Raw genomic sequence first — 25,023 nt, forward strand, 5'->3', positions numbered from 1 at the left:
CAAACCTTCATTTATATACACTCCCAGGCTCTCCCTACTCTCACCTCCCTCACTCTCCCTCCTAACACCACTCACCCTTCCTCTCCTCTCCCCTCCTTCTTACCATAATCCCACCATCATCTCACCTCTTTTAACATGACGACGAATCCCTCTCACTCTTTCTCCCTGATAATCGAATCCCAGGGCCCGGAGGCAGACCAAACACGGAGGGGCGCTGCTACCCCCTAGGGCGCTCGGGTGCGTTGCTCAGCGGGGGCCCTATTGACTGCTGATCATTCACTCATGCCTATTGACCGTTATTAATATACCCCAACACTCGAGAGGGGAGAGAGAGGGGAGGAAGACAGGGAGAGATAGTGGTGGTGGGATGAGCGTCAAAGGAAGGATGGTTGGGATGGTTCTGAGAAGGACGTTGGAACGGAAGGAGAGATGAAAGAAGAAGAGGAGAAGGAAATGAAGGACAGACTGAGGACTGAGGAGGGAGATATTGAACGAATGTGAATAGTGGAGGTGTAGTTGGGGAGAGAGAGAGAGAGAGAGAGAGAGAGAGAGAGAGAGAGAGAGAGAGAGAGAGAGAGAGAGAGAGAGAGAGAGAGAGAGAGAGAGAGAGAGAGAGAGAGAGAGAGAGAGAGAGAGAGAGAGAGAGAGAGAGAGAGAGAGAGAGAGAGAGAGAGAGAGAGAGAGAGAGAGAGAGAGAGAGAAAACCAAACCAATGAAAAAAAAAATCAAGAAAACACTAATAATATATATATAAAAAGTCACACAAGAAAAAAAAAAAGTCACACGCAAAAACAATAAAAAATCACACACAAAAAAGTGAAACGAAGCAAAAAATTCAATACCACAAACCCAAAAAACAGCGGACGATGATTACGAAAAAAAAAAGAAGAAAATACAAGAAAAATCGTATCATATCAGCAAGTAAAGGCAACGACAGAACCATGACGAGCCAAGACATTAAAATAAACACAGAGACACGAGAATCAGGTGAGAGAGAGAGAGAGAGAGAGAGAGAGAGAGAGAGAGAGAGAGAGAGAGAGAGAGAGAGAGAGAGAGAGAGAGAGAAGCAAAGACAGAATATATCAAATGGAACCGTGAAAGAAAACGGGTGGAGGTTTGTCAACAGGCGTCTTCCGAGCGGAACTCATCCTTTTGTTAGGACGGTGGTTAAAGAGAGGGAGGGATGGCACGAAGAAAAGGAGGAGGAGGAGGAGGAGGAGGAGGAGGAGGAGGAGGAGGAGGAGGAGGAGGGGAGGAAGACGACGACGACGACGACAACGACGACAACGAAGAAAAACGGCTAAAAAGAAAAAAAAATTAAATACAATCCACAGGAAAAGAAAATTGATTAAATATAAAAACAAAAAAACGCGGATAAGAGAAGAAAAAAAGTACCAAGAAAACAGACACAAAAAAAACAGCAATGGGACCAAAACAGATGAATATAAACAGACAAATAAAGACGGACGCATAAACCAGTGAGGTAAACTTGACACAAACACATAAATAACAGCCACTTCTCCCTCTCTCCCTCACCACACCAACACAACACTCATTCGTTCTCTCTCTCTCTCTCTCTCTCTCTCTCTCTCTCTCTCTCTCTCTCTCTCTCTCTCTTCTTATTTTCATCCGCTTCTCCACTATTGCTTCCAAGGAGGAAAAAAAAGAGAGAGAGAGAGAGAGAGAGAGAGAGAGAGAGAGAGAGAGAGAGAGTTGATATTTTATACTTTATTAGCCTCTTAAGAGACATTCATAAGAAAATAATTAATAATATTGTAGCTAGAGAGAGAGAGAGAGAGAGAGAGAGAGAGAGAGAGAGAGAGAGAGAGAGAGAGAGAGAGAGAGAGAGAGAGAGAGAGAGAGAGAGAGAGAGAGAGAGAGAGAGAGTACACAGTAATGGGTATTCAGTCTAATGGTAAGAGGAAGCTTCAAGAACTATTAACTAAACTGTCAATAGGTGCGCTCCTCTGTCAATAAGAATCCAATTAGCTGACATTTACCTTAGTTACCTGGCGGACACCTAATATACGTGGAGGTGACGTGAGAATTACAATGATTCCTCCAAAGAACACTAGACAAAGTAATGGCTGAGGATAATAGGAAATGTTTGGCTATGTTTCACACAGGTAATGTCACTTCTAGGCTTGATGGCTTCTTGTATAGCTTCCTCTATTCTTTTATGTTCAACGCACATTTTTTTCTGCTGCGGTACCACTAATCGAACGAGGTTTAGTTTTTATTACTATTTTTCTTATGTAACCTGACTCTAACTAACCTTACCTGACCTGACCTCCACTGGCCACTCTTGAAAGCATCTATCCACTTTGCGTTAAAATTATATGTTCTTCCTAAACCACTCGCTTCCCTCAGCCTGAAGTCAGAAAGCAGGGAGTTCCTCATTAATATAAGCTAACTAGCCCTCCTTGTCTACGCTCAAATCTAAATCGTTCCTCGCCAAGACACTCAATTCAGTACTGGTTTAACAGGATCTTGCTGCAGAATTCACCGCTCCGCTAAAATCTCCTCGTGTAGGTAACTCTCTTAATATGAAGCACGACTCTCGCTGGTGCGGAGGACGAGGAGTCACATTGCTGCGGTCCGGAAGGGGTAGTCCACGTCTAATCCTTCTCCTCCTATGGTATTCCGAAGTGATTTCCAAAGCACTAATAAATAATTTCTGTGTATAAGCCGAACAGAAATAATAACATGAGGTTAATATAGTCTTTTTTAGGGAATATTGACGATTTTTTCGTCTTTTGGATGTGTTATGTCAGACGAATTTTTATAATTGTTTACAAAATGTGAGACTGAACTGGAAAAAAGTGTAAATACTTATAGGTGATTACTGAGGAAAAATTTTCTGGGAATGAAACGGTTTAAGTATAGCAAGTCTTGTATATCTGCATTAGTTAGAAGGAATAGAGAAACAGCTGAGTTATCAGTTGAGTTATTAGTTACAACAGATGCTGCTAAGTGGCCAACTCTGAATCATTACACCCACAGCCTATCATTATGCTCCAACTATCCATTTCACTGTTGGTAACGTTCCTCAGTAACCACCTAAACTACTTATTTATTGACTACGATAGTTTAAATAAACTTTTGTATCATCTAAAGAGTTTTGTAACGTGAAACAGCCTAAATTAATCTCATATCCATTTATTTTTCTTATTTTAAATTAACATTTTGACATTACTAAATGCTATCAAGACAAATACGACAGCAAAAGAGTTAAATATTTGTATAACAGACCGTGTTCCATCACAAAGAATCCCAGTATGGAAGAGAGAAATATGAACAGTGAAAGTAATGTTATCTCGCTTTAAACTCTTAAACTAACAATGACTATCAAACCCAATAATTCATTTTGAGCAGTGCTAGATTATACTGAACATGAATAGAACCACTGTACATGCATTGAGAGATTTAAATTACTCGATCATTCCTTCTGCAGTCTGTGGCGTTCTCCTTTATACTCTTAAGTTGTGCCAGACCACTTCTTTGAGCTCGGGAAATCATGTCAGAGTAAATTTGATAATACACAAGTAATAATTTCAGTAATACGATGCTAGTCCGCTACCTCCCAACCCTGCTCGTGTTTCAAATAGTCATCTAGCTTCTGTTGTCTTTATAATATGACAACATTCAAGTCAAAGTTTCAGTCTTGACATTAATTTATTTTCTTGTGTTTTCTCATCTATTTCATGTTCAAATAATATTTGTTCTGCCCTTTTTGTAAAAAAAACAACACATCATTTTACTTTTCATTCATTAACTCCATGTAGAACCTCTAGTCATCTTACTTATTCCTATATGATTCTTTTGTTTTTTCTTAATCTATTCTCTGTTACCTTACCTACGCCTTATGTAGTGGTCAGTCCTACCTCAACATTTCTTCATTTCTTCTCCCTTCCTAACCTCCCCTCACTCAGCTCGCATTTCTTGTCTTATCTTTCCCCTGCCACAGTACTCCCTCTCCTTAGTATCTGCTCATTATTTCCCCTATTTCCTGCCACCGCATCTGGATCACCAAGACATTCCCGTAATTAATTCCTCGTTCGTCTCGTGTGTGTGTGTGTGTGTGTGTGTGTGTGTGTGTGTGTGTGTGTGTGTGTGTGTGTGTGTGTGTGTGTGTGTGTGTGTGTGTGTGTGTGTGTGTGTGTGTGTGTGTGTGTGTGTGTGTGTGTGTGTGTGTGTGTCCGTGGGTGGGTGAGTGGGTGCCTGTGAGGACAGATTGACTATAGAGTGTATGATAAGATAGATAGACAGGCAATGAATGTTTATGGGAAGAGTATATGGGACAGTTTATGGAGGAAAGTTGTGAATAGGTGAAGGTTACAACTTAATACGGTTGTTAATCAGTGCGGTTTTTAACTTCATGCACCGCAAACTGCCTTATTAGTGTGTCTCGCGCGTGCACACACCCGCCCACCCACCGACTGCGACACACACACACACACACACACACACACACACACACACACACACACACACACACACACAACACCCCCTCCCCCCCACACACACACATGTACGTCCCTTGCAGTGCGGTAAGGAGTACATGTGTTTTGAAGCAATAGCAATGACACACAAGAGGTATAATGGTCTGTGTCACTTTTCAGTGCTAAGGACACGTGCGCACAACGACAAATGTGTAAAGCGGTGCTAAATTCTAGACTCCTGACTCTGAAATATTACAAAGCACATAAGCAGATATACAATATGATATGAATAATATTAATACGTATTTGCATATCTTTATTTATATTTGTGTAATATAAACGTTGTTTTCTTATTTAAAAAGTAGAGAGAGAGAGAGAGAGAGAGAGAGAGAGAGAGAGAGAGAGAGAGAGAGAGAGAGAGAGAGAGAGAGAGAGACAGAGACAGAGACAGAGAGAGAGAGAGAGAGAGAGAGTACACTAATGCCAATGTGACGGCAATAACGGTACGAGTGACGGGAAGGTGATCAACAGACACACACACGCAAGGGACGTTGGTGAAAGATTAGGTGACACAAAGGTACAGGTAACAGGTGCGCCCTCCTGTGTGACACTGAACTTGGTAACATATGCGGGAATGTTCTCACGGCACATTATTCTGTACCTTATGGACACACACACACACACACACACACACACACACACACATTTTTCGCTGCCATTTCTAATATTCTGCCTGACATGATCATCAGAGAAGCGGAGCATTCGTTGCGTGAAACCTCAACACGAAAGGTTATGAACACACACACACGCACACACACACACACACACACACACACACACACACACACACACACACACACACACACACACACATATAGAGACGCAGTAGATTTTCCTAAATAAGGTGTGAATGTATTAGTTCTCCAAACACTTGTTCAAACTCTCTCTCTCTCTCTCTCTCTCTCTCTCTCTCTCTCTCTCTCTCTCTCTCTGTGTGTGTGTGTGTGGACCTTAGTTACAACATTAGTAATTATTTACATATGAATATCCCCTAAGAGGCTAATAAGGTATAGAATATCAAACTCTCTCTCTCTCTCTCTCTCTCTCTCTCTCTCTCTCGTGAAGATAGTGACGGGGAATGATGGAATGGGTGGCGGTGGTGTTGATGGCTGGGTGGCGTGTTACCAGCGTTACCATCTCAGCGTCACACCCTCTGATCGCGGCGATACGAGGGTTTGCAGTCACTCATACTGACTCACCCCGCCCCTCCTCTCCTGTGCTCTCCTCCTCAGCGAATACAGGTTAGGGCGGAGGGTGGAGAGGGAGAGGGAGAGTGGAGTGTGTATACGTGTCTGGTCACCGTATGGTCTGCTGTTCGAAGGAAGGAAAGAAAGTGTGAGGTGAAAATAACGTTGAGTTGAGGTAAATTTTGTGATGACCGCCGGGATTTGTACAGCTTTCGCCTTGCTTGTGGTCTATACTGTGTGTGTGTGTGTGTGTGTGTGTGTGTGTGTGTGTGTGTGTGTGTGTGTGTGTGTGTGTGTGTGTGTGTGTGTGTGTGTGTGTGTGTGTGTGTGTGTGTGTGTGTCGAAGTAGTCACGGTACAAAACAACAGATTAGTGATGGAAGTTATAATATTTCTTCTATGGTCCCCCCAAAAGAAAAAAAAAAATCGAATTGGGTTATTGTCTTTTTGTTTTACATCTCTCTCTCTCTCTCTCTCTCTCTCTCTCTCTCTCTCTCTCTCTCTCTCTCTCTCCTAGTAGGCACCTGGGGCGGGAGAAAGGCAGGTGTAACGGGCGGTGGTGGGTGGAGGAGCGTCATTACCATAGTCTCCGGAGCATAAATGTTCTGCCGATGCCTACTGCTTCTTGCCCATACACTCTCCTCCTCCTCCTCCTCCTCCTCCTCCTCTTCCTCCTCCTCCTCCTCCCATTCCTTGTCTTCATTCATGTTCTCGTCGTCCCCGTCCTTCTCTTCCTCTGTTTTTAAACCATGTTCCCGTGTCGTCCTCCTTCTCCTCTTCCTCCGTTTTTCCATATTCATGTTTTATTCATTTCTTTCTACTTGTTTCTACTGTCCGTGTTTCCTTGTAGCTCTTCTTTAATGATGATTGTTTTTTTTTCATTATCTCTATTTTTCTTGTAAGTTCCTTGATTTGATAAATTGTTATGTGCTTACAGTATATCTCACGTAAAATAACACTAAAGATAACAAAAACGAAGCTGCAGTTGTGTTGGTTCTTATACAAAGCGCTCTCTGATAAATTGTGAGACGTAAGAGAGTAAGAGAGAATGGCCCTCCACATCCTCGATAAACTTGACCCTCTAATCCAGCGTGCGACACAGAATTGTATAGGCGAAGGCTTCCCCCTCTTGGAAACTAAAGTGTGTGCAACGTCTAAATGGCACGTTCGGAATATTTACTTATATGGTTACTACGTTGCCCAATCTGCCTCTCTTAACACCGTGAAGGTTACGAGCGTACTAAATAGGTAGAAGGTTATAATAAGTCTGTTACTGATAAAGCTCGAGCTCAAGTCCTCAAGTCCTCAAGATGTTACTACTCGCCCCACAGCCCCTTCACTCACATGATCTTGTTTATCTTGCTTTTATCATGCATCTCTCTCTCTCTCTCTCTCTCTCTCTCTCTCTCTCTTCTCTTCTCGGGTCTTTCCCCTGCCATATCTTCCCGCCTGCGTCACGCCCGCCAGACCCTCGCGTTCTTAGTACCTCACTCACTCCCTCTCACGCGGCCCTTCTCATCGTCTTGCCAATATCATACAGCACGGTGGCTCCCCTTCACCGCCCTCGCCTCCCCTTCCCTGCCGTCTCCGTCCCCTTCTTCCCCTCCATCACCGCACCGCCACGCTCATCTCCCCGGGGATTTATGACAGGTGAGCCACGGCGAGGCACTTCTCCTAATTACCTTCCCTCCACCACCACCACCATCGCCGCCACCGCCGCCACTACAGCCTTGCTTTCCCCGTCGGCCCTACCGCTGTCGCCTAACACCCTCCTCCCACCATCTCGCCTTTGTCATACCGCCGTGGGAGGTCTGACATACATAAAATGGGTGGCGAAGTGGTGGTGGTGATGGTGGTGGTAGTAGTGGTAGTGATGTTGATGGTGGTGGTGTGGGGACGGGCGAGCTCTTTTGTGGGAATGTGATGATATGTTTGTGATAGAGTTTTGTCATTTTTTTCCTTATTGCTAGTTAGCGACGAAAAAGTTTTCCGTGTTTAACGGTTTATTTTAGTTTTCATTCCTCTCCTCAGTTCCGTTGATGTCTGTATTCCAAAACGTTTGGGCGTTTTATCTCGTGCGTTATGATCCAAAGATAGGATGCTATAAGAGTTTTCAAGGGTGTTTTCACGAGTGTGTCGATACATTATCATAAATGATGTACCATGAACGGGGAACACATCCACGAAAACAGGACTAATCATCTCCGTGGGCTTTGAAAATCGACCCAATGAAAGCTCTAAGCATTTAAGAACAGGAGCCTCATCAGCGCCGCCTCGCCAAGCTCTGCGCCGCGTCCACCAGAAGCCTCACGGAAGCGGCTACAAATCTGCCTTTAATTAGGTGTTGCCGTTAAGTAGCAGCGGCGGGTAGCGCTCCACTGGTTAAACAGCCCCTCAACTTTACCGCACCTGATCAATATCAAGAGCTTAATTAGCCTCGATGAAGCACTCCAGGTAACCCTCGAGCCGGTCTTCATTAGCGCTCAGGTGCTCAAGCCTTGGAGAGGACCACTTAGAGTAACCTCACGCTGAACCTGTTGCACCTGGGAGAGTGGGACAGTGTGGAGTTTTCGCAGGTGAAGCTTTCCCCCTCACACCGCCGCCACGCCGCCGAGGTCTGGAGGCGAGGTTGCAAGCCGAGTGACATCGCGTGATTTCACTCTTCGTACTCCGCTTGTCTCTCTGTCTGACGCGCAGCTCATGACCTGTACCTGGAACGTGAGCTATTTTTGCGTGCTAATCTCTATCTCTTTCTCTTTTTTCTCTCTCTTTCTCTCTACCTATTTGTTAATTCATGAACGAAATTGCTAACACGAGATGATGATTTATGGACGAAGGAAAGAATGAAAGAACAAAAAGAACGCAAGGAAAACAAACAAAAGGAACGATAAAAAAGGTAGCAACAACAACCACACAACCACCATCACCACCACCACCACCAACAACAACAACACGAAAGCGCCACTCCTCCACGGCCTCGCCACAATCAAGTCATTAACACGCCGGTGGTCTGTGCTCGAATCGGGCTGTGGTCTCGCGGTCTGCAGGGGGGGCTGAGTGACCGAGGATGCAGAGATAGGGGGCGGGAGAGGTAGACGTATATCGAGGCAGCAGAAGACACAGGGGGCAAGAAGCGAGACGTGGAGAGCGAGGCGAGCGATGGAGGGATGGGGAAGAGAATATATCGTTACAGAGAGATATACGTGCGTAGTCAATCTGCTTATGGTTTTAATTAGTGCAAGTTTGGCAGCGCGGCGGAGGGTTGCATCCGTCATCCAGTGATTGTGATTGGATAAGTTCGTTGCAGGGGGCGGAGATTACACATATGACGTCATTTGTGATTGGTGGCGGCTATTAAGAGGGGCGGGGCAAGAAATGGTCGGCTCCGGTTAGCAGTGATTAGAAGCCGAGAGGAGAAAGGGGGAGAGAGAGAGGCAGAAAGGAAGAGTAAGGGAGAAGAGACAGCAGATTGGGAACGCACGTGGATGGTGATTGCAGTAATGGAATTGTGGAATTGTTAACGATTGTCTCAGCTAATGTAGTAGTGGTAGTGGTAGTGGTGATTGTGGTGGTGTAGTAGAAGAATAAAACATTTGAGGATGGTAATAGTAATAGTGGAAAATATTTAGCAATGGTAGTAGTAGTAAAAAATATAGCAACAGTAGTAGTAGTTGTAGTATTAGAAGGAAATCTTCAGGAATAGTAGTAGCTGTAGAAAACCTTTTGAATTCTTAGTAGCAGAGTTAGGAGTAGTAGCAGCAGGTATTGTGGCGATGGCATTGGTAGCAGTGGTGTTCATTGACAAGTAAGCCGCGGGTGGCGTGGCGTGGCGGTGCGACACAATCACCTGCCATAGCTACGCGGGCGGCCAGGGCGGGAGGTGCAGCTGTGAATGGCTTCAAAAGATCACTCGATGAATTATTGCCGTGGTGATGCAAAATTGAGGCGACCATTGTGCGGGAAGAATTTATTAGCGTCATGGTGTGCGGGAGGGTGGCGGTGACAGGGGAGAGGGGTTGGGAGGAGGGGGCGCGAGAAAGAAGGACCAATTGTTGGGTGGAAAAAATATTACAGGGATGCAAAAACCTGTGAAGATATACGAGTGATTGGTACTTAACACTACTACATCACACCGTATTGAGCTCAGCTATGGAAGTCCAGGTGCACGAAAGACAATCGCAATAAATTTATGCACGACCTTGCCTGCTGTAGTGACATCGTTTATTTAGTTACGTAATGTTAATCGCTGATTCTGTAGTATTTTGTGGACCAGTAGCGTACTGTGTATTTTTCCTCATTCCTTGTTTCGATAAGATCTTTATATATTCCTTGCAATTTATACCTGAGTGCCAGGCACCTGCAGCAAAGTAAGGCGTTTCGTTGTTCTCTCCACCAGGCAAACGGGACGCGGATAATCTGCTACAACCTTTCAACACTTACTCGTACTTCAGCCCTGCTGAAGAGCGATTCATGCCTGGTGAGTGACACTGCACGTGGTTTAGAGTAATTGTTGTCACACTGTCTTCCTCCTCGCGCAGAGTCGTGTGGTATGCAGTTACTGTTACTGATATCGATTGTAATTTGTTTAAGCGTGTCAGAGTGACAGGCTGCAGTAAGAGAAGCCGAGTATGAAGGGTTCAGATTACGTCCACATTATGTCATCAGTTGTACAGAGAGATTTCTATCAGTGTGGCATGCGGCTGGGCGCGGCAAGACTCAGCTTGAAGGTGGACCCCTGCACACCTTACCTGCCAGTCCAGACTTGTGGCCCGGTGTCCGCCTCTTTGCCGCGTGCCGCCCTTCCATGTCTAGAGTTCTTCCCTCACAGGCATGCATTATATGCATTTTCCTGCTTACGATGAAGCTAAATACCCAATTACGTAACGCTGCACACTCTCATAAAGTGTCCAAAATATGCTTTAAAATGTTGTGCGGGCGCAGTGTTACTACTCAGCGCCGTGCTAATGGTCCATACTAAAATTACAAAGTAAAATGTGCACTCTGCTTATTTAAAGGAAATCCCAGAGAAAGGCAGCAGTGTTCGTGGCGCGCCTCACTTGTTAGTTGGCGCACGTACAGGCGTGGCTGCAAGTGGGCGTCCCGTCCGTGAGTAGGTTTGGTCACGAACAATATTGTTACATGAATCTTTGGAGAAATAAACATCAATACTGTATAAAAATAACTAAAGGCAACAAACCCAAACCCCATCACGTGATGGAACACACGGAAACTGCTTTTCAGGAAGATAGTGATGACGGGGACGACTGCAAGGCAATAACGTGACGACATGAGGGAGGAATGACGCGGTGTGCTGCGGTCACGACACCCGGGGTGAGGAGTGGTCAGGAGGCTGGAGTCAGGGTGTGGAGGAGGGAAGGAAAGGCAAGGATATGAGGAATTGGAGGAAGTAATGAAGGCCACGATGAGCGAGATGCGGATACTGGTGAAGACATAAGCAGTTTGAGAGAATGAGATGATGAGGAGAGGAAGGCGAGGGCAGGGAAGCGAGGCGGCGAGGAGTCTGGTGACAGAGCAGCGGCGCCTCGTTAGGGGAGGAAACAAGAAATGGTGTCTCATGCGTATTAATTGAGAGAGAGAGAGAGAGAGAGAGAGAGAGAGAGAGAGAGAGAGAGAGAGAGAGAGAGAGAGAGAGAGAGAGAGAGAGAGAGAGAGAGAGAGAGAGAGAGAGAGAGAGAGAGAGAGAGAGAGAGAGAGAGAGAGAGAGAGAGAGAGAGAGAGAGAGAGAGAGAGAGAGAGAGAGAGAGAGAGTAAAAACATATATCCCTTCCTTACCCATTAACTAGATCACTGGAAAAAAAAGATCTGTAAATGTCCCCTTTTTCTTCCCTTTCCTTCCCCCCTTCTCTTTCCATCCCCGTCCCTTTTCCTTCCCTCTCCCTTCCTCCCTCCCTACCTATACCATAAACCAGACAGGACAGAACACTAAAGGGACATGGAAAGAGACAAACACAGACACACAAACACACAAACAATAAAAATGAGCATCAAAGGAAAGAAAACCCATTGCAATTACACAAAGAAATTAAGTGGAGGGTGGAGGGCAATCAATAGGTGGCGTGGGCGTCAAGCAGCCAACCCACGTGTGTGTGGTTGTGTTGCGGGTTGCGGGGTGGGGGTTGGAGCAGGGGAGACGCGGGGGTGCGGTGGTGGTGGAAGGGGAAGAGAAGGGGATAAGGGAGGAAGGAGAATAATGAGAGGGAAAAGAGGGAGATGGAGAGCAATTGAGAGAGTATGGTAGAGGGGTTGAGAGAGAGAGAGAGAGAGAGAGAGAGAGAGAGAGAGAGAGAGAGAGAGAGAGAGAGAGAGAGAGAGAGAGAAGGGGGAGACACACCAATTGGCTTTTGTTCGGGGAGATAACTTTCCGCTTTAATGAGTCGAGTTATGTGACTGGTGCGGCTTGGCTGGACGGTGGTGGCTTGCGGTGGCGGCTTGGCGGCGGCACAGCTCATGAAGGGACGGGGGATAGCGGGGAGGGATCGGCGAGGCGAGGATGGGGAAGGGGTGGCCAGCTGATGGTGAGGGAGGACTAGCTGCATCTGTGGTAGTGGTAGTGGTGGGCGAGAGAACACAAGCAAGCAAGGAAGGAAGGGTTGTATCAGTGCGTTGTTTCTTCCGTTATAAGTTAGTGTAGATAGATTGATGGCCTGGCGAGCAATGAACCGCGTGCTGGTGTGGATGAGGGTGCGGTGGAGGAAGGAAGGTGGATGAGACGATAATGTTTTTTTTTTTTTATCTGTTTTATTTAGAAGGAACGGTTGTGGGAGTGCTGTTGTTCCAGTGAGTTGTTTTGTCATTGTTTTTGTTGTTGTTGTTGTTTCTTTTTCGTCTTTTATTTGTTAGTATTCTTGCTTCTTATCATTGCTGTGTTTTTTTTTTCTCTATTTTACGCTATAGTCTTCCTTCATCATATCCATTTCTCCTATTTTTTTTCTTTCCTCCTCGTCTTTCCCTTCGTAATTCTCTCTTACTTTCCTGAATAGTATTACTACAGATTGTTATTCTTTTATTTGATTTTATTCTTTTTCTCATTTCTTCAAATCTTACTTTTATAATGATCTGTCTTCAATATTCCCTTTGCTACTTAACTCAATAGATTTTTTTATTCACTCTGCTCCTTAACATTATTGATCAATAGTTGGGCTAATAGCAAATTGAAAACAGATACAGAAAACTGACTACAAACTTTTGCATCGCGTTATTTCGGTGTTTTGCAATCGAATATTCACTAAACCGATCACTAAATGGAGGGGAAAGTTAGGAGGCGGGAAGAGGGAGAAGAGGAGGAGGAGGGGCAGATAACCTTCTCCTCCCTTCCTCCTTCTCCCTACGTGCCCTTCAGTGACTTTTTGTATTTTAGGTCAGAGGGCATCGCGTGTTAGAGGAGGAGGAGGAGGAGGAGAGAAAAAAAAGTGGAGGAAGAAAAAAAACATGTATGTGGAGATGTTTGCATAAAATAATTTTTCTCTCTCTCTCTCTCTCTCTCTCTCTCTCTCTCTCTCTCTCTCTCTCTCTCTCTCTCTCTCTCTCTCTCTCTCTCTCTCTCTCTCCTGACTTCCTGGCGGACACCAAGGTCGACTTTTCACAGCATAGGAATGTCACGCTCACTATAACCTTGGGGACCCTTCCTTCTCCCCATCTCATCCTTCTTTGCCATTACCCAACACGTCCACACCGTCACATCTCCCCTTTCATCCGCAAAACACTTTCCTTGGCCTTCGTAACACTTTCCTCACTTTCAAAACACTCACTTATACCCTGAACACTTCTTCTTTACCTTCTTCAAACTTTCGTCATCTTTTTGCCTCTTCTGAATCGCTTATCACCACCTTCACGATCATTCTTCAAGCTCTCATATCCTCTCAGAATATTGTAACCTTCAATTACCTACTTTCCGCCCCTAACATCACATTACATCCCTCTTTTCCACACTTCCCTTGCATATTTCCAACTGCATTTCCTTCTCTCTTGTTTCACGTACGCTCGCATCCTCTTCAAACTTTACTCCATTTTACTCCTAGTCAGGATCCTATTTTTTCCAAGCTTTATTGTATGATTATAATATTATTGCCTGTATATAATGAAGTTGAACTTAATTTTACGTTTCGTGTTCTTAAGCGTTCAAGCGCATTACCTCGACAATTTGTAACAGTTGCTTGTAGAAGTTATTGAGGATTTTCAAGGATATCTTAATAGTTCTGGTGAGAGTTTAACAAGGATTGTGTGCCATCAATGGAGTAATATCTATGAAAACTTAACTAGTCATCTCCGTTAGCCATACAAATAGTTCTGAAGAGAGAATGAAGGTTTTGATAATTTTAGATTTAATGTTACCTCCCGTATGGAAAAAAAACAAAACAAAACAAAACGAAGAGGAGAAGGAGTAGGAGGTGGAGAAATAAGAGAAAAAGAGAAAGAGGAAGATTACTTAAAGATAGACAAATAGGAACAATAAATAATTTTGGTCGTTGCTGTCTGGGACCTAATTTACTTCTGAGTCAAAAGATAGGATGATAAGGAAGAAAAGAAAGAAATTGAAAACAAGAATCACGTGAAAAAAGAAATGGAAGGGGATGAGATGAAGGAGGAAGTGCACGAGAAAAAAAAAGAAGAAGAAATAGACAAGGCAAGGACGAAAAATGACAATAAAAACAAAAAGAAAAAAAAGTCCCGGTGATAATTTGCATTTTATCACCGATCATGTGTGTGTGTGTGTGTGTGTGTGTGTGTGTGTGTGTGTGTGTGTGTTTAATCACTAAGGGGGATCTAGGCAGTAACACACGCAACATCTGGCAACCCAATGACACATTCGGCAGGGAAGCACACGTTAATCTCGGGTATTACTGCCTCGCGTCTGTTTTTTCCTCCTAAGCGTGAAGGCGAAGCGGAAAGTGTAGCGTCTAGGAGGAAAATTTCACCACTATAAGGAAGCAAGTTAATGTTTTCCTCCGTCAGTCCTCCCGTCTGCCCGCCCACCCGCTTCCCACCTGTCAATCTCTCTCTCTCTCTCTCTCTCTCTCTCTCTCTCTCTCTGGCTATTCTTTCTTTTACATTTATTGCATTATTGATTTTGTATTGCATTTATTTCGCAATTTACACACACACACACACACACACACACACACACACACACACACACACACACACACACACACACACACACACACACACTCACTCACTCACTCACTCACTCACTCACTCACTCTCTCTCTCTCTCTCTCTCTCTCTCTCTCTCTCTCTCTCTCTCTCTCTCTCTCTCTCTCTCTCTCTCTCTCTCTCTCAAGCAGTTTAGACTCGCACACTCCCTCTTTCAAACGGTACATTATTCACTCCTTCATTGCTTTACTTATGCATTCACACAATCATTTATTCACACACAGTAGCACGCCAGCAGAAACTCACCACTTCGATCTAGGAGAGGCAAAGTTATAGCGAACGGAACCTTATCTTTATCACCAGTACCGTTTCTCTTCAATGACCTCAGCGTGAGACAGAGACTTGTGCCAAACGTTATTAAGTCGTTAAGCGGATTATACGGATCGGACATGCTCCTTTATTGTTCGTAACTCGAGTGTCCGAAGTTTGCGATCCGTCTCCGTGTTGAGTGTCAATTGTTAGGGTTGTTGTGAATGCTAATGGCGTGCTGTGGAGTTATTCGGCCCGGTCCGCACGCTAAGGACGCCGCCCGACTTGTTATTATATCTTCCGACCTGTCATAAAGTTTTCCCACATGATCCTGGCGTTTAATGTAGCTTTACTTTCGTATTATGGTGTTTTGTGTTTTTCTCCTTCCCGCGTACACACTGTACACCTGTCATTACCTACATATGTGTGTAAACTGCATCGCTGCTCGTCCTGCACGCCACGCCACTTCGACTGTTGTTTTCCATGATTAAATTTGCCTCCAAACGCTTCCTCGGTATATATGCTCTGTTGTTTTCCACGCTGGCATTGCTGCTACACAAACACATTCACTTGCTGGTCTTCTTTACAATCTTGCTGCATTGACAATATACCAGTTCTACTTCCCCAAATGTGTTTGTCAGAGAGCTCGTTTTTTTTATTTTATATAAATATATATATATATATATATATATATATATATATATATATATATATATATATATATATATATATATATATACACACGTGTGTTGATATAAACTCCGACTTTTTTTTCTGTTTTTTGCTTTAAAGAATCATAGTGATATATTACAAACAATTGCATTTTTTAATGCTGTGATTATTGGAAAAGCTATTTCTTTACATGTGAATATACGTATCAGGCAATGTTTACAGCGATATTACTTTTATTCACTATACATTTCCTTCTGCTACGTCAGGTATTCAGCTTGCTTTCCTGTCGATGCGTGTAAAGCAAAGACAGGGAGTAAAATCTAGGAAATGCTGCGCTGTCCTAACATTACTGATCAGCTTGAGGGCTTCAGGCTTCAAATTATCGGTGTTAAAAGAAACCTGATGAGCGATAAATTGTTAAGAGCTTCATCTAGTGTTCAAAATACTGGTGTTAAGAAAAGTTCATGACCGATACATCGTTCGCACAGCCTCAAGTGTTCAGCTTACCAAAGTAAAAAAAAAAATAAATAAATAAAAAAAAAAAATCTGTTAACATCATGAAATTGAAAATCTATTTTTTCCGTCTTTATTCTTTAGAGAGTGGTAACCTCGAATTTTTTTCCCTATATTTTTAACCAATGAGTTGAAATATAAACCATTCATTTCATCATTCTTTTATCCTTTACGGAACGGTGACTTAGATTTTTTGTTCCAATACATTTTTCCGTAGGTATACACGATTTCACTTACGCATACAAAAAATATACAAAAAAAAAAAAAAAAAAAAATGTGTCTACCAGTCACTTCATATATTCTATTAGATATCCGTATAATGCACAACTATGTCTATAATGTTCGAGGCCACACAATCTCACTCTGTCAGTATCTACTTCTTCCCTTCTGCTCATGATTCTTGAAGCAGCGCCACACGCCCAAGTAACCACAATTACCGTGACGGACCAAATATTGCGTCCTCGATACATCCTCGCGAACCAACAGCATGACACTAGTGGTGGGAAGAGATTTATATTCGTCGTCTTATTTTTGTGCGTGTAAGATGGAGATGGTGGTGGTGACAGCAATAACAGTAATAATAGTAGTTGTAATGGTAATAATAAAAATAATAAAAATAATAATAATAATAATAATAATAATAATAAAATAATAATAGTACTGGAAAAACGGCACCTCCACTCATTCGTCCTTCTCTGTTTCCTTTTAACAACAACAACAACAACAACTCCTTCTCCTTCTCCTCCTCCTCCTCCTCCTACTAATACCACTACCACCATCACCACCACTGCTATTGCTACTGGTACTATTACAATAACTACTATTACTACAATAACTACCACCACCACCACCACTGCTACTACTACTACTACTACTACTACTATACCATACTAACAATTACCACAAGCACAACAACCATAAATACTACTACTATATTACATTGATGACTTGTGGAAACAGCGGGAAGAGGACGCAGACATAGATGATAGTACTAACAGTGGTGGTGGTGATGGTGAGCGGCAGAGTCGAGGCAGCTCCCAAGTAATGTTATAGTCGTGACTCCAGACTTGTACGCCTTGAGTGGTGGCGAACAGCCCTGGTGGTGGAGGACGGGAGAGGTGCTTAGGGCAGACACGATGGCAGAGGCGACCTTGCAAGTGAAATGGTGATGGTGATGATGGTAGTAGTAGAGTAGTAGTAGTAGTAGTAGTAGTAGTAGTAGTAGTAGTAGTGAAGATGGCAGGAAGATAAGGGCCACCAAACTTCCACCAGTCTATTCTATAAACTATTAATTCATCGTTTCCGGCTAAAAAAGTAGTAGTAGTAGTAGTAGTAGTAGTAGTAGTAGTAGTAGTAGTAGTAGTAGTAGTAGTAGTAGTAGTAGTAGTAGTAGTAGTAGTAGTATCACAAACAGCATTAGTAAGAAAGCAGTGACAGTGACTGTGTTACAGGTAGTAGCGCTTCACAAACTAACACATTAACTAACACATTAACGCCAGTAAGACTAAAACTAACGAGGTTATCTATTCAAACCAACAAATTAGGCTATAAATCTGCGATATACGTGTGAGGAAAGACATAGAAATGTGCGGCGGGTTACGGGGAGGGTGGTGATGGTGGTGGCGATAATGGTGAATACAGGTAACGCAGGTGATGGTGGTGGTGGTAGTTTACGCTGGAAGGCAGAGAGAGAGAGAGAGAGAAAGAGAGAGAGGAAGAGAGGGGGAGAGGAACCTGGCGAGCTGTGTGTATGTGTGAGGAGGGTTGGTTGGATGGCGTGGAGGGAGGGAGGGAGGGAGGGAGGCAGGGAGGCGTGGTCACGGCGATACATCATGTCTGTGGGTCTGCCTCGCCCCACCACCGGATACACAAACCACCCATAACGCTGCCGCTCCACCGCTGGTCCAGTGTCCGCCTCCCTTTTCCCCTTCAGTGTCCCATTGTCCGTTTCCTGACGTCTCAACAACCTGGTATTTCCACCCATAGCGGTTTACTGACACACCCCAGACGCCGCACCACCTTCCTTCCCTTTACACAACAATCAATGGCCAGAAATGCCTAAAAAAATACTCCATGTCGTTAGCAGATGAGTAAAAAGTGTCTTTTCTTGCTTGTCTGACCATATGATAAAAGTTAGTCTATCAAACTTCTAGTAGTCTTCTTTCGTAACTGAGAATTTATCCTGACCTTACACAACAATCAATGACCAAATGTGCTTAAAATTATTCCATGCAAACGAGTGGAGAAATTATGTCTTTTATTATAACTGTCTTTTGTAGTTTGTGGGATCAGACTGCAAAGAGGTACAGAGTCTATTAAACTTACAACAATCTTCTTTCTTAACTCATAATGTCTCGTCTCCTTACAGAAAAACCAGACGATGAGGGTTCGGTCAGAGTGAGCGGAAAGGGTAAGAAGATGAGGAAACCACGAACGATCTACTCCTCCCTCCAGCTGCAGCAACTCAACAAGATCTTTCAGAGGACCCAGTACCTCTCCCTGCCGGAGCGCGCAGAATTGGCCGCCAAGCTAGGACTCACACAAACACAGGTGAGGACTGTTGGTTTCGCACGCCGCCCGCCGCCCCAACACACCTGGCTGGCGAGGAAACATAACTTTACCGGGTTTCCTGAAGTCACGTAAGGGGAATCTCTGTTGGGTACATACGGCAAAATTTCATACAGGACTGCAGAAAGTGTTAGAAATGCTAGAATGTTTAAGTGTGTGTGTGTGTGTGTGTGTGTGTGTGTGTGTGTGTGTGTGTGTGTGTGTGTGTGTGTGTGTGTGTGTAGTGTTGCATATCTAGGGTTGATCTCCACTCCCCTGCGCAGCGTCACTAGAAGGCGTGTTGCGGTGTGAAGGATGAGAGGCGTCGCCCTGCCGTCGCTCCCATAAAAGTGGAGACCATCGACCCAGTGTCTCCCGAACCGAGCGACCCGCGGCGAGAGCTTGGAAGGTCGTGTTATTATCTGATGGAGTGATAATGGCCATATCCAGGAACACAGCGAAGAAAGAATACGAGTGCGTGTGCTCATTTCTTTACACTGTTCCTCCTCCACCACCACCATCTACTATTACTACTACCACCATTACTACAACTTTTACCGTCCATCTGCCACCGTTCGGATCCTTAAGTATATAACTGAATCTAAGTGCCGCTCATATTCCCGGCCTCACGCCACCCCTCTAAATCACACACACACACACACACACACACACACACACACACACACACACACACACACACACACACACACACACACACACACCAGAAGAAACCCCTAGAAAACAATGAATAAGAAGGATGAAGTGAACTCAATCGCTTCTTCTTAGCCCTCCTTTCATTACTACCACTTAAGTTAACGTGCTCTCCAGGCCTGGTGGTGCCGTGGGTGGCCGTTCCTTGTGTCACCTGGAGGAAACATTTGTCTCTCTTGGCCTCCACGACACAGGTGAGCCAGATGCTGCTTCACTGATTAACTAGTTCATTACCTGGCTTCCGTTGGTGGCGAGGACCTGTGCGTGGTTCGTTCGTTCGTTCTCTCTCTCTCTCTCTCTCTCTCTCTCTGTTCAACCTGTAATTACGCACAAGGACAGGAGAGTATTGGAAAAAGGCTCCGAACTCTTCCTCTCTTTTCCTCTTTTCTTCCCTTTCTTTCCTCCTAATATTTCTTCTCTTTCTCTCTTTGTACTTCAGTCCTTTATCTTTCTTACGTCTTCATTTATTCAGTTGGTTTATTGAGACCCTTTGTTCCCCTTTTTTTTTTTTCAAACTATCTATCGTTTTTTCCTATCGTCTTGAATGTAAAGATGTTTTTTTTTAAGTGTTTTAATCTTGTTTTAGTAGTTTATTCTTCTTGACGTCTTCCTTTACCATTACCATCTAGTCCTCCTCCTCCTCTTCCTTTTCCTCACAGTCCTCCTCAGTAATCTCGCAACGACAAACTTTGAAATCCCCATCTCCACGCACGTCTCGCTCAAGATTAAGGAAAGTAAAGCTTGTAGCGTGGCGGGACGTGTGGCCGAGGACTGAGTGAAGGGGACGCAGAGTGAGGACAGATGACGCGGGTTGGGAGGTGACGGGATGAGGGAGAGATAACGAAGGATAAGGAAAGATGAGGATGGGTAATAAAATAGTGGATAGTGTGTGTGTGTGTGTGTGTGTGTGTGTGTGTGTGTGTGTGTGTGTGAGGGTGGGCGTGGGGAGCGTCAGGTTAAGACAAACGGTTAATCAATAGCCATAGTACCTGACGGCTGCCCCACACCTACACCCATCACGCCCACACCCCATACACCCCGTCGGCCATACACACTGAAACATACAGCTTTTACATTCACTCTATATTTATCAAACCTCTTCCACCTCTAGCCTATGCACATTTTCTTTTTTACAGTTTAAGCAATATTTATACACACTTTTTCAATTTTACACGGTTACTGTAGGAGAGGCTGTAGAAGTCCAGTGAATCAAGTGTTTATAAAATGCATAAAAATTGACACTATTCATATTATTCGTAACTAGGGATGTGATAGGTAGATGTACGTCTTTTATGTTTTTTATTATCATTACCGCCTGGGAGCTTTTGTACAACATGATGAAGTCTATCATAGCAACAATAATTACATCCGGTGGCCATGACTTCAACATTTTCAAGAACGTTTAATCCTTTTATTTCTACATGTGTCTTTTGTCATCATTAACACCATTGAAATTAATCGTTTGCATGGATTTAATATCAAGACATTAATTCAACAAATGCTAAACTAACTACATATTTTAAAGGCTTCCGTAAAAGAACAGTACTAATATAAGTTGTATGTGACCATGAGAAAGGAATAACTACAATTGAAAGCTCTGAAAGGACTGTGCCTATAGATTTCGACAAATTTCTTTAGCAATGATATTTTCAGTGAGTTTATTTTTTACCATATTTTTGTTACCCTTGGCTGAAACCTCTTATATAAAAGGAAAAAAAAAAAAGGAAACAAAAAATTCAGGACATTATATTTTTCAACCCTTCATAACCATAACACACAAAGTAAATCACGTAAAGGGAAAAAAAAAAAAAAAACTGGACACACAAATCCTATCCCTTCCATACATAAAAATCATACGTTCCCAACCAGATATACATATAGACACACTCCACTCAACACTTGCGCTCATAAACCTCACACTTTCAATAACTCGCCTAGGACCTCACAGATGCTACTGTCACTCTCCTCTTTATATATAAACACCCTTCACTTGTGGCTATAGGGGCCATCCGCACTATAAATTTCTAGCTATATATAATCAAACCTCAATGACCACAGCCTTTCCCTCGCCCCTCCACACACACACACACACACACACACACACACACACACACACACACACACACACACACACACACACGCACACGTCTCAACTCCCTCGTTTTCGACGTACTCCAGTCAAGCTCATGCTCTAATTCACACCAGATGCAAAATAAATAATGCATCAGTGACTCCAGTTAGCGAGAAATCATACGCAACTGTCTTCCATAACCTACATTTTAGTCAGATAAAGTAACTCTCTCTCTCTCTCTCTCTCTCTCTCTCTCTCTCTCTCTCTCTCTCTCTCTCTCTGAACACATTGCTAGAGAGGAAAGTTGTGCTTAGGAGATATATTAATTTTTTCCTTGGTATATTTTGTGATTTTTTATTTTCATTTTTTCAGAGTGATTATTTCTAGAGAGACATACCATTGCATCGTGTGTGTGTGTGTGTGTGTGTGTGTGTGTGTGTGTGTGTGTGTGTGTGTGTGTGTGTGTGTGTGTGTGTGTGTGTGTGAGGAAGGATCAAAGGAAGGATGCGGCCCGATATTTTTCCGGTGATTATCAGATTATTTGAAGAATACCTGGGAATTATTCATCATCATCATCTCTCTCTCTCTCTCTCTCTCTCTCTCTCTCTCTCTCTCTCTCTCTCTCTCTCTCTCTCTCTCTCTCTCTCGCTCAATGCTTCACTGCCCATCATCACCCAAGACCCTGATAAGAGAGACTTATCTTCACCACTGGTACCTCCTCTTCCTCCTCTTCCTCCTCCGTCGTTTATCGTGGCCGCGTCGTCTAATTAAGGCTCCTGAAGGCGAGGTGACAGGCGGCTCTTTCACCTTGATTATTCATGTCATTTTATTCTTGTCATCACCGCCGCTCGATGCTCTTAAGGTGAATGTTGTCTCGCCGTGAATAATTAACCGATCCATGAGCAGATCACTTGACGCGGCCCTCCTGTGTGTGTGTGTGTGTGTGTGTGTGTGTGTGTGTGTGTGTGTGTGTGTGTGTGTGTGTGTGTGTGTGTGTGTGTGTGTGTGTGTGTGTGTGGACAGAAGAGTTATTTGGTTGTCAGTCAGTGGCGCCGTTTGGTTCTTAAATGAAAACGCCTTGTTCGTACCCTTTTCTCTCCTCCTCGTACTCCTCGTCTTCCCCTCACCCTCCTCCCCATTCAGTTCCACGCTAGCCTGGCGGTGATCAATGACAATTAACCTGCGCAAACAAAGCGACACTTTCAACAACAGAAATAAGTCTAGTAATGAAAAGTTGGCGAGTAAACGCAATGCAAACTTTTCCTCCTTTGTTCGTTGTATCTTTGTTCCTTCTATTTTGACAAGGGACGAAAATATATGAATACTAGTAGTAGTAGTAGTAGTAGTAGAAATAATAATAATAATAATAATAATAATAATAATAATAATAATAATAATAATAACAAATGCCAATGAGTGTTCTCCCTTCCCCATCATTCTTCTCCCTCTCCCTCTCCCTCCCCCCCCACCCCATCGGCCCCTCCAGCGCCCATATCCACACCTCTAATCAATACGTATATCAATAGTTATTTACACTAAACAATGCACGTATTTTGACCTCCCTGCCAGTACTGCATCTGTCTGTTCGTCTGTCTGTTTGTCTGTCTGTCTGCTGTCGGAATCCGGTTGATACTTGTTTTTGACTTTTTTTCATATATTCCTTTTTGGTTTTAATAGACAGTTTTTTCCCCCTTTTTTCCTTTTTTTTTCCTGAATGTTTTGCATTTTTTTCGACTTTTTATTTTTCGCAGTAACAAGTTCATAATATTTCTTTTTATATTTTTTTCTTTCTCAGCTCTTTCTCTTTCTTTTTCCTTAGCCGTACTCTCACACTTTTTCCCTCAATTTCCTAATTTTTTCCTTCTTTTTTTTTTTTTTCAAAGAGTTTCCTCCTCTATTTGTTTTCCTTTTCTTTACTCACATTAGTTATTTATACTTGCTCCGCTCTTCCTGTTCTTGTCTTCTATGATCTCTCTTTTGTACATCTCATTTATTCCTAGTTTTCTTTGTCATATTTCCCCAACTCGCGTTCCCTTCTTCTCAGTCCACGTCATAACCTCGCCATTTCAACTTCTTTTAAAATTGATTTCTGTTATACATTACTTAAGCTTTCATTATACACACTTACATTCCTCACTTCTAATTCTTCATTGGTTACGTTTACTTTTACCGTCCACTTTCATTCTTCCAGCAATTCATTTCACTTTCACTCGCTATATCCTCCTCCCTCCTTCCTCCTCCTCTCCTTTATTTATATCTACAACGCACGATCTTTTTCAAGTCATGCATTCTCTTCCCTCCTTTCCTTCTCTTACTCCTCCTTATCCGCCTTCTCATCCTCTTTCCCTATGTCCTTGATTCTCCTTCTCCTTTGTCTGTTACTCTATCTCTTTTCTTTCTTCTCTTTATCTGTCATTCTCTATCCTTTCTTTCCGCATCTATACCTTTTCTCCTCCTTCTCTTCCATCGTCTTTTCTCTTTCACTTTCCTTCCGCTCGTCCTTCTCCTCCCCATTATCCAGCTCGTCTTCGTTTTTCTCTTCTCTGTCATTGTCTCATTCTCTTTCCTTCCGTTATTTCTCTTACTTTTCTCTCGTTTTACTGTTTTCTTTTTTCGTACCTCATCCTTTTTCTCTGTTTTGTTACTTCTTTGTGGATATTACACTTTTTCTCTTCCTCCATCCTTGAATGGTTTTTCTTTTTCTTTATTAACTCTAACGAAATATGGAACAACAACAACAACAACAAAACTATTAAGATCAGTACAAGAAGGAGAGTGAAGCGAGGGAAGAACGAGAGTTAGGAGAGATTTAATAAGAAAAGAAAAAAACAACAACTTAAAACGAGGATATATACATGAAATTAATCTACTGCAAAAGACAGGGCAAGGATAACAAATAATAAATAATAAGAAGAAAGAAATGTCAGGAAAAAAGTGACAGTTTATAAGAAAAGGACAAAATAAAACAAAAACAAAGGAAGTGAGAAAGAATTGATAACAACAATAATAATGCGAGACAAAAGAAGCAAAAACAAAAACAGAGCGGGAAAGAACAACAAGAAAAATGGAGGTAAGAAGAGGAACGCCAGGGAGAAGTAAAAATTTATAAAACCACACGAATTAGCAAGTGTGATGAAGTCAGGGCACCACCTCCCCTCACAAACCATTCCCTCTCCCCCCTTCCCGACCCTCATGGCCCTCCATCACCCGCATGGGGGCGCGAGGGTGTGGTGGTCGCAGAGGTGGTGGCAGTGGCAGTGGCAGAGGCGGTAGTAGTGGTGGTGCAGCAAACACTTACAAAATTCCTTGAAAGAACACGTAATGATTTTGATCATCCAGTATTTTTCCTCAGAACACACTTGCGTTTCTAATATTTCGTTTTGTTTATTTCTTACAGT

The 25,023-nt window shown here is 43.3% G+C and overlaps 1 protein-coding gene across 5 annotated transcripts in view; it reads left to right on the forward strand.

Annotated features, from left to right (window-relative positions):
- The window catches only part of LOC123520635 (homeotic protein distal-less-like), a 100,664-nt gene that overhangs the window by 13,790 nt on the left and 61,851 nt on the right, over positions 1–25,023 (forward strand). For 3 of the 5 annotated variants that reach the window (XM_045283108.1, XM_045283111.1, XM_045283110.1), the window contains exons 3-4: positions 10,085–10,165; positions 18,665–18,846. In XM_045283108.1, coding sequence (XP_045139043.1) covers positions 10,085–10,165; positions 18,665–18,846 — 263 coding nt within the window. The remainder of the gene's footprint in view (positions 1–10,084; positions 10,166–18,664; positions 18,847–25,023) is intronic. The other 2 variants (XM_045283109.1, XM_045283112.1) reach the window with 1 other exon arrangement.

The sequence above is a fragment of the Portunus trituberculatus genome, chromosome 47 (genome assembly GCF_017591435.1).
Source record: "Portunus trituberculatus isolate SZX2019 chromosome 47, ASM1759143v1, whole genome shotgun sequence".
In the NCBI taxonomy this organism is placed as follows: Eukaryota; Metazoa; Arthropoda; class Malacostraca; order Decapoda; family Portunidae; genus Portunus; species Portunus trituberculatus.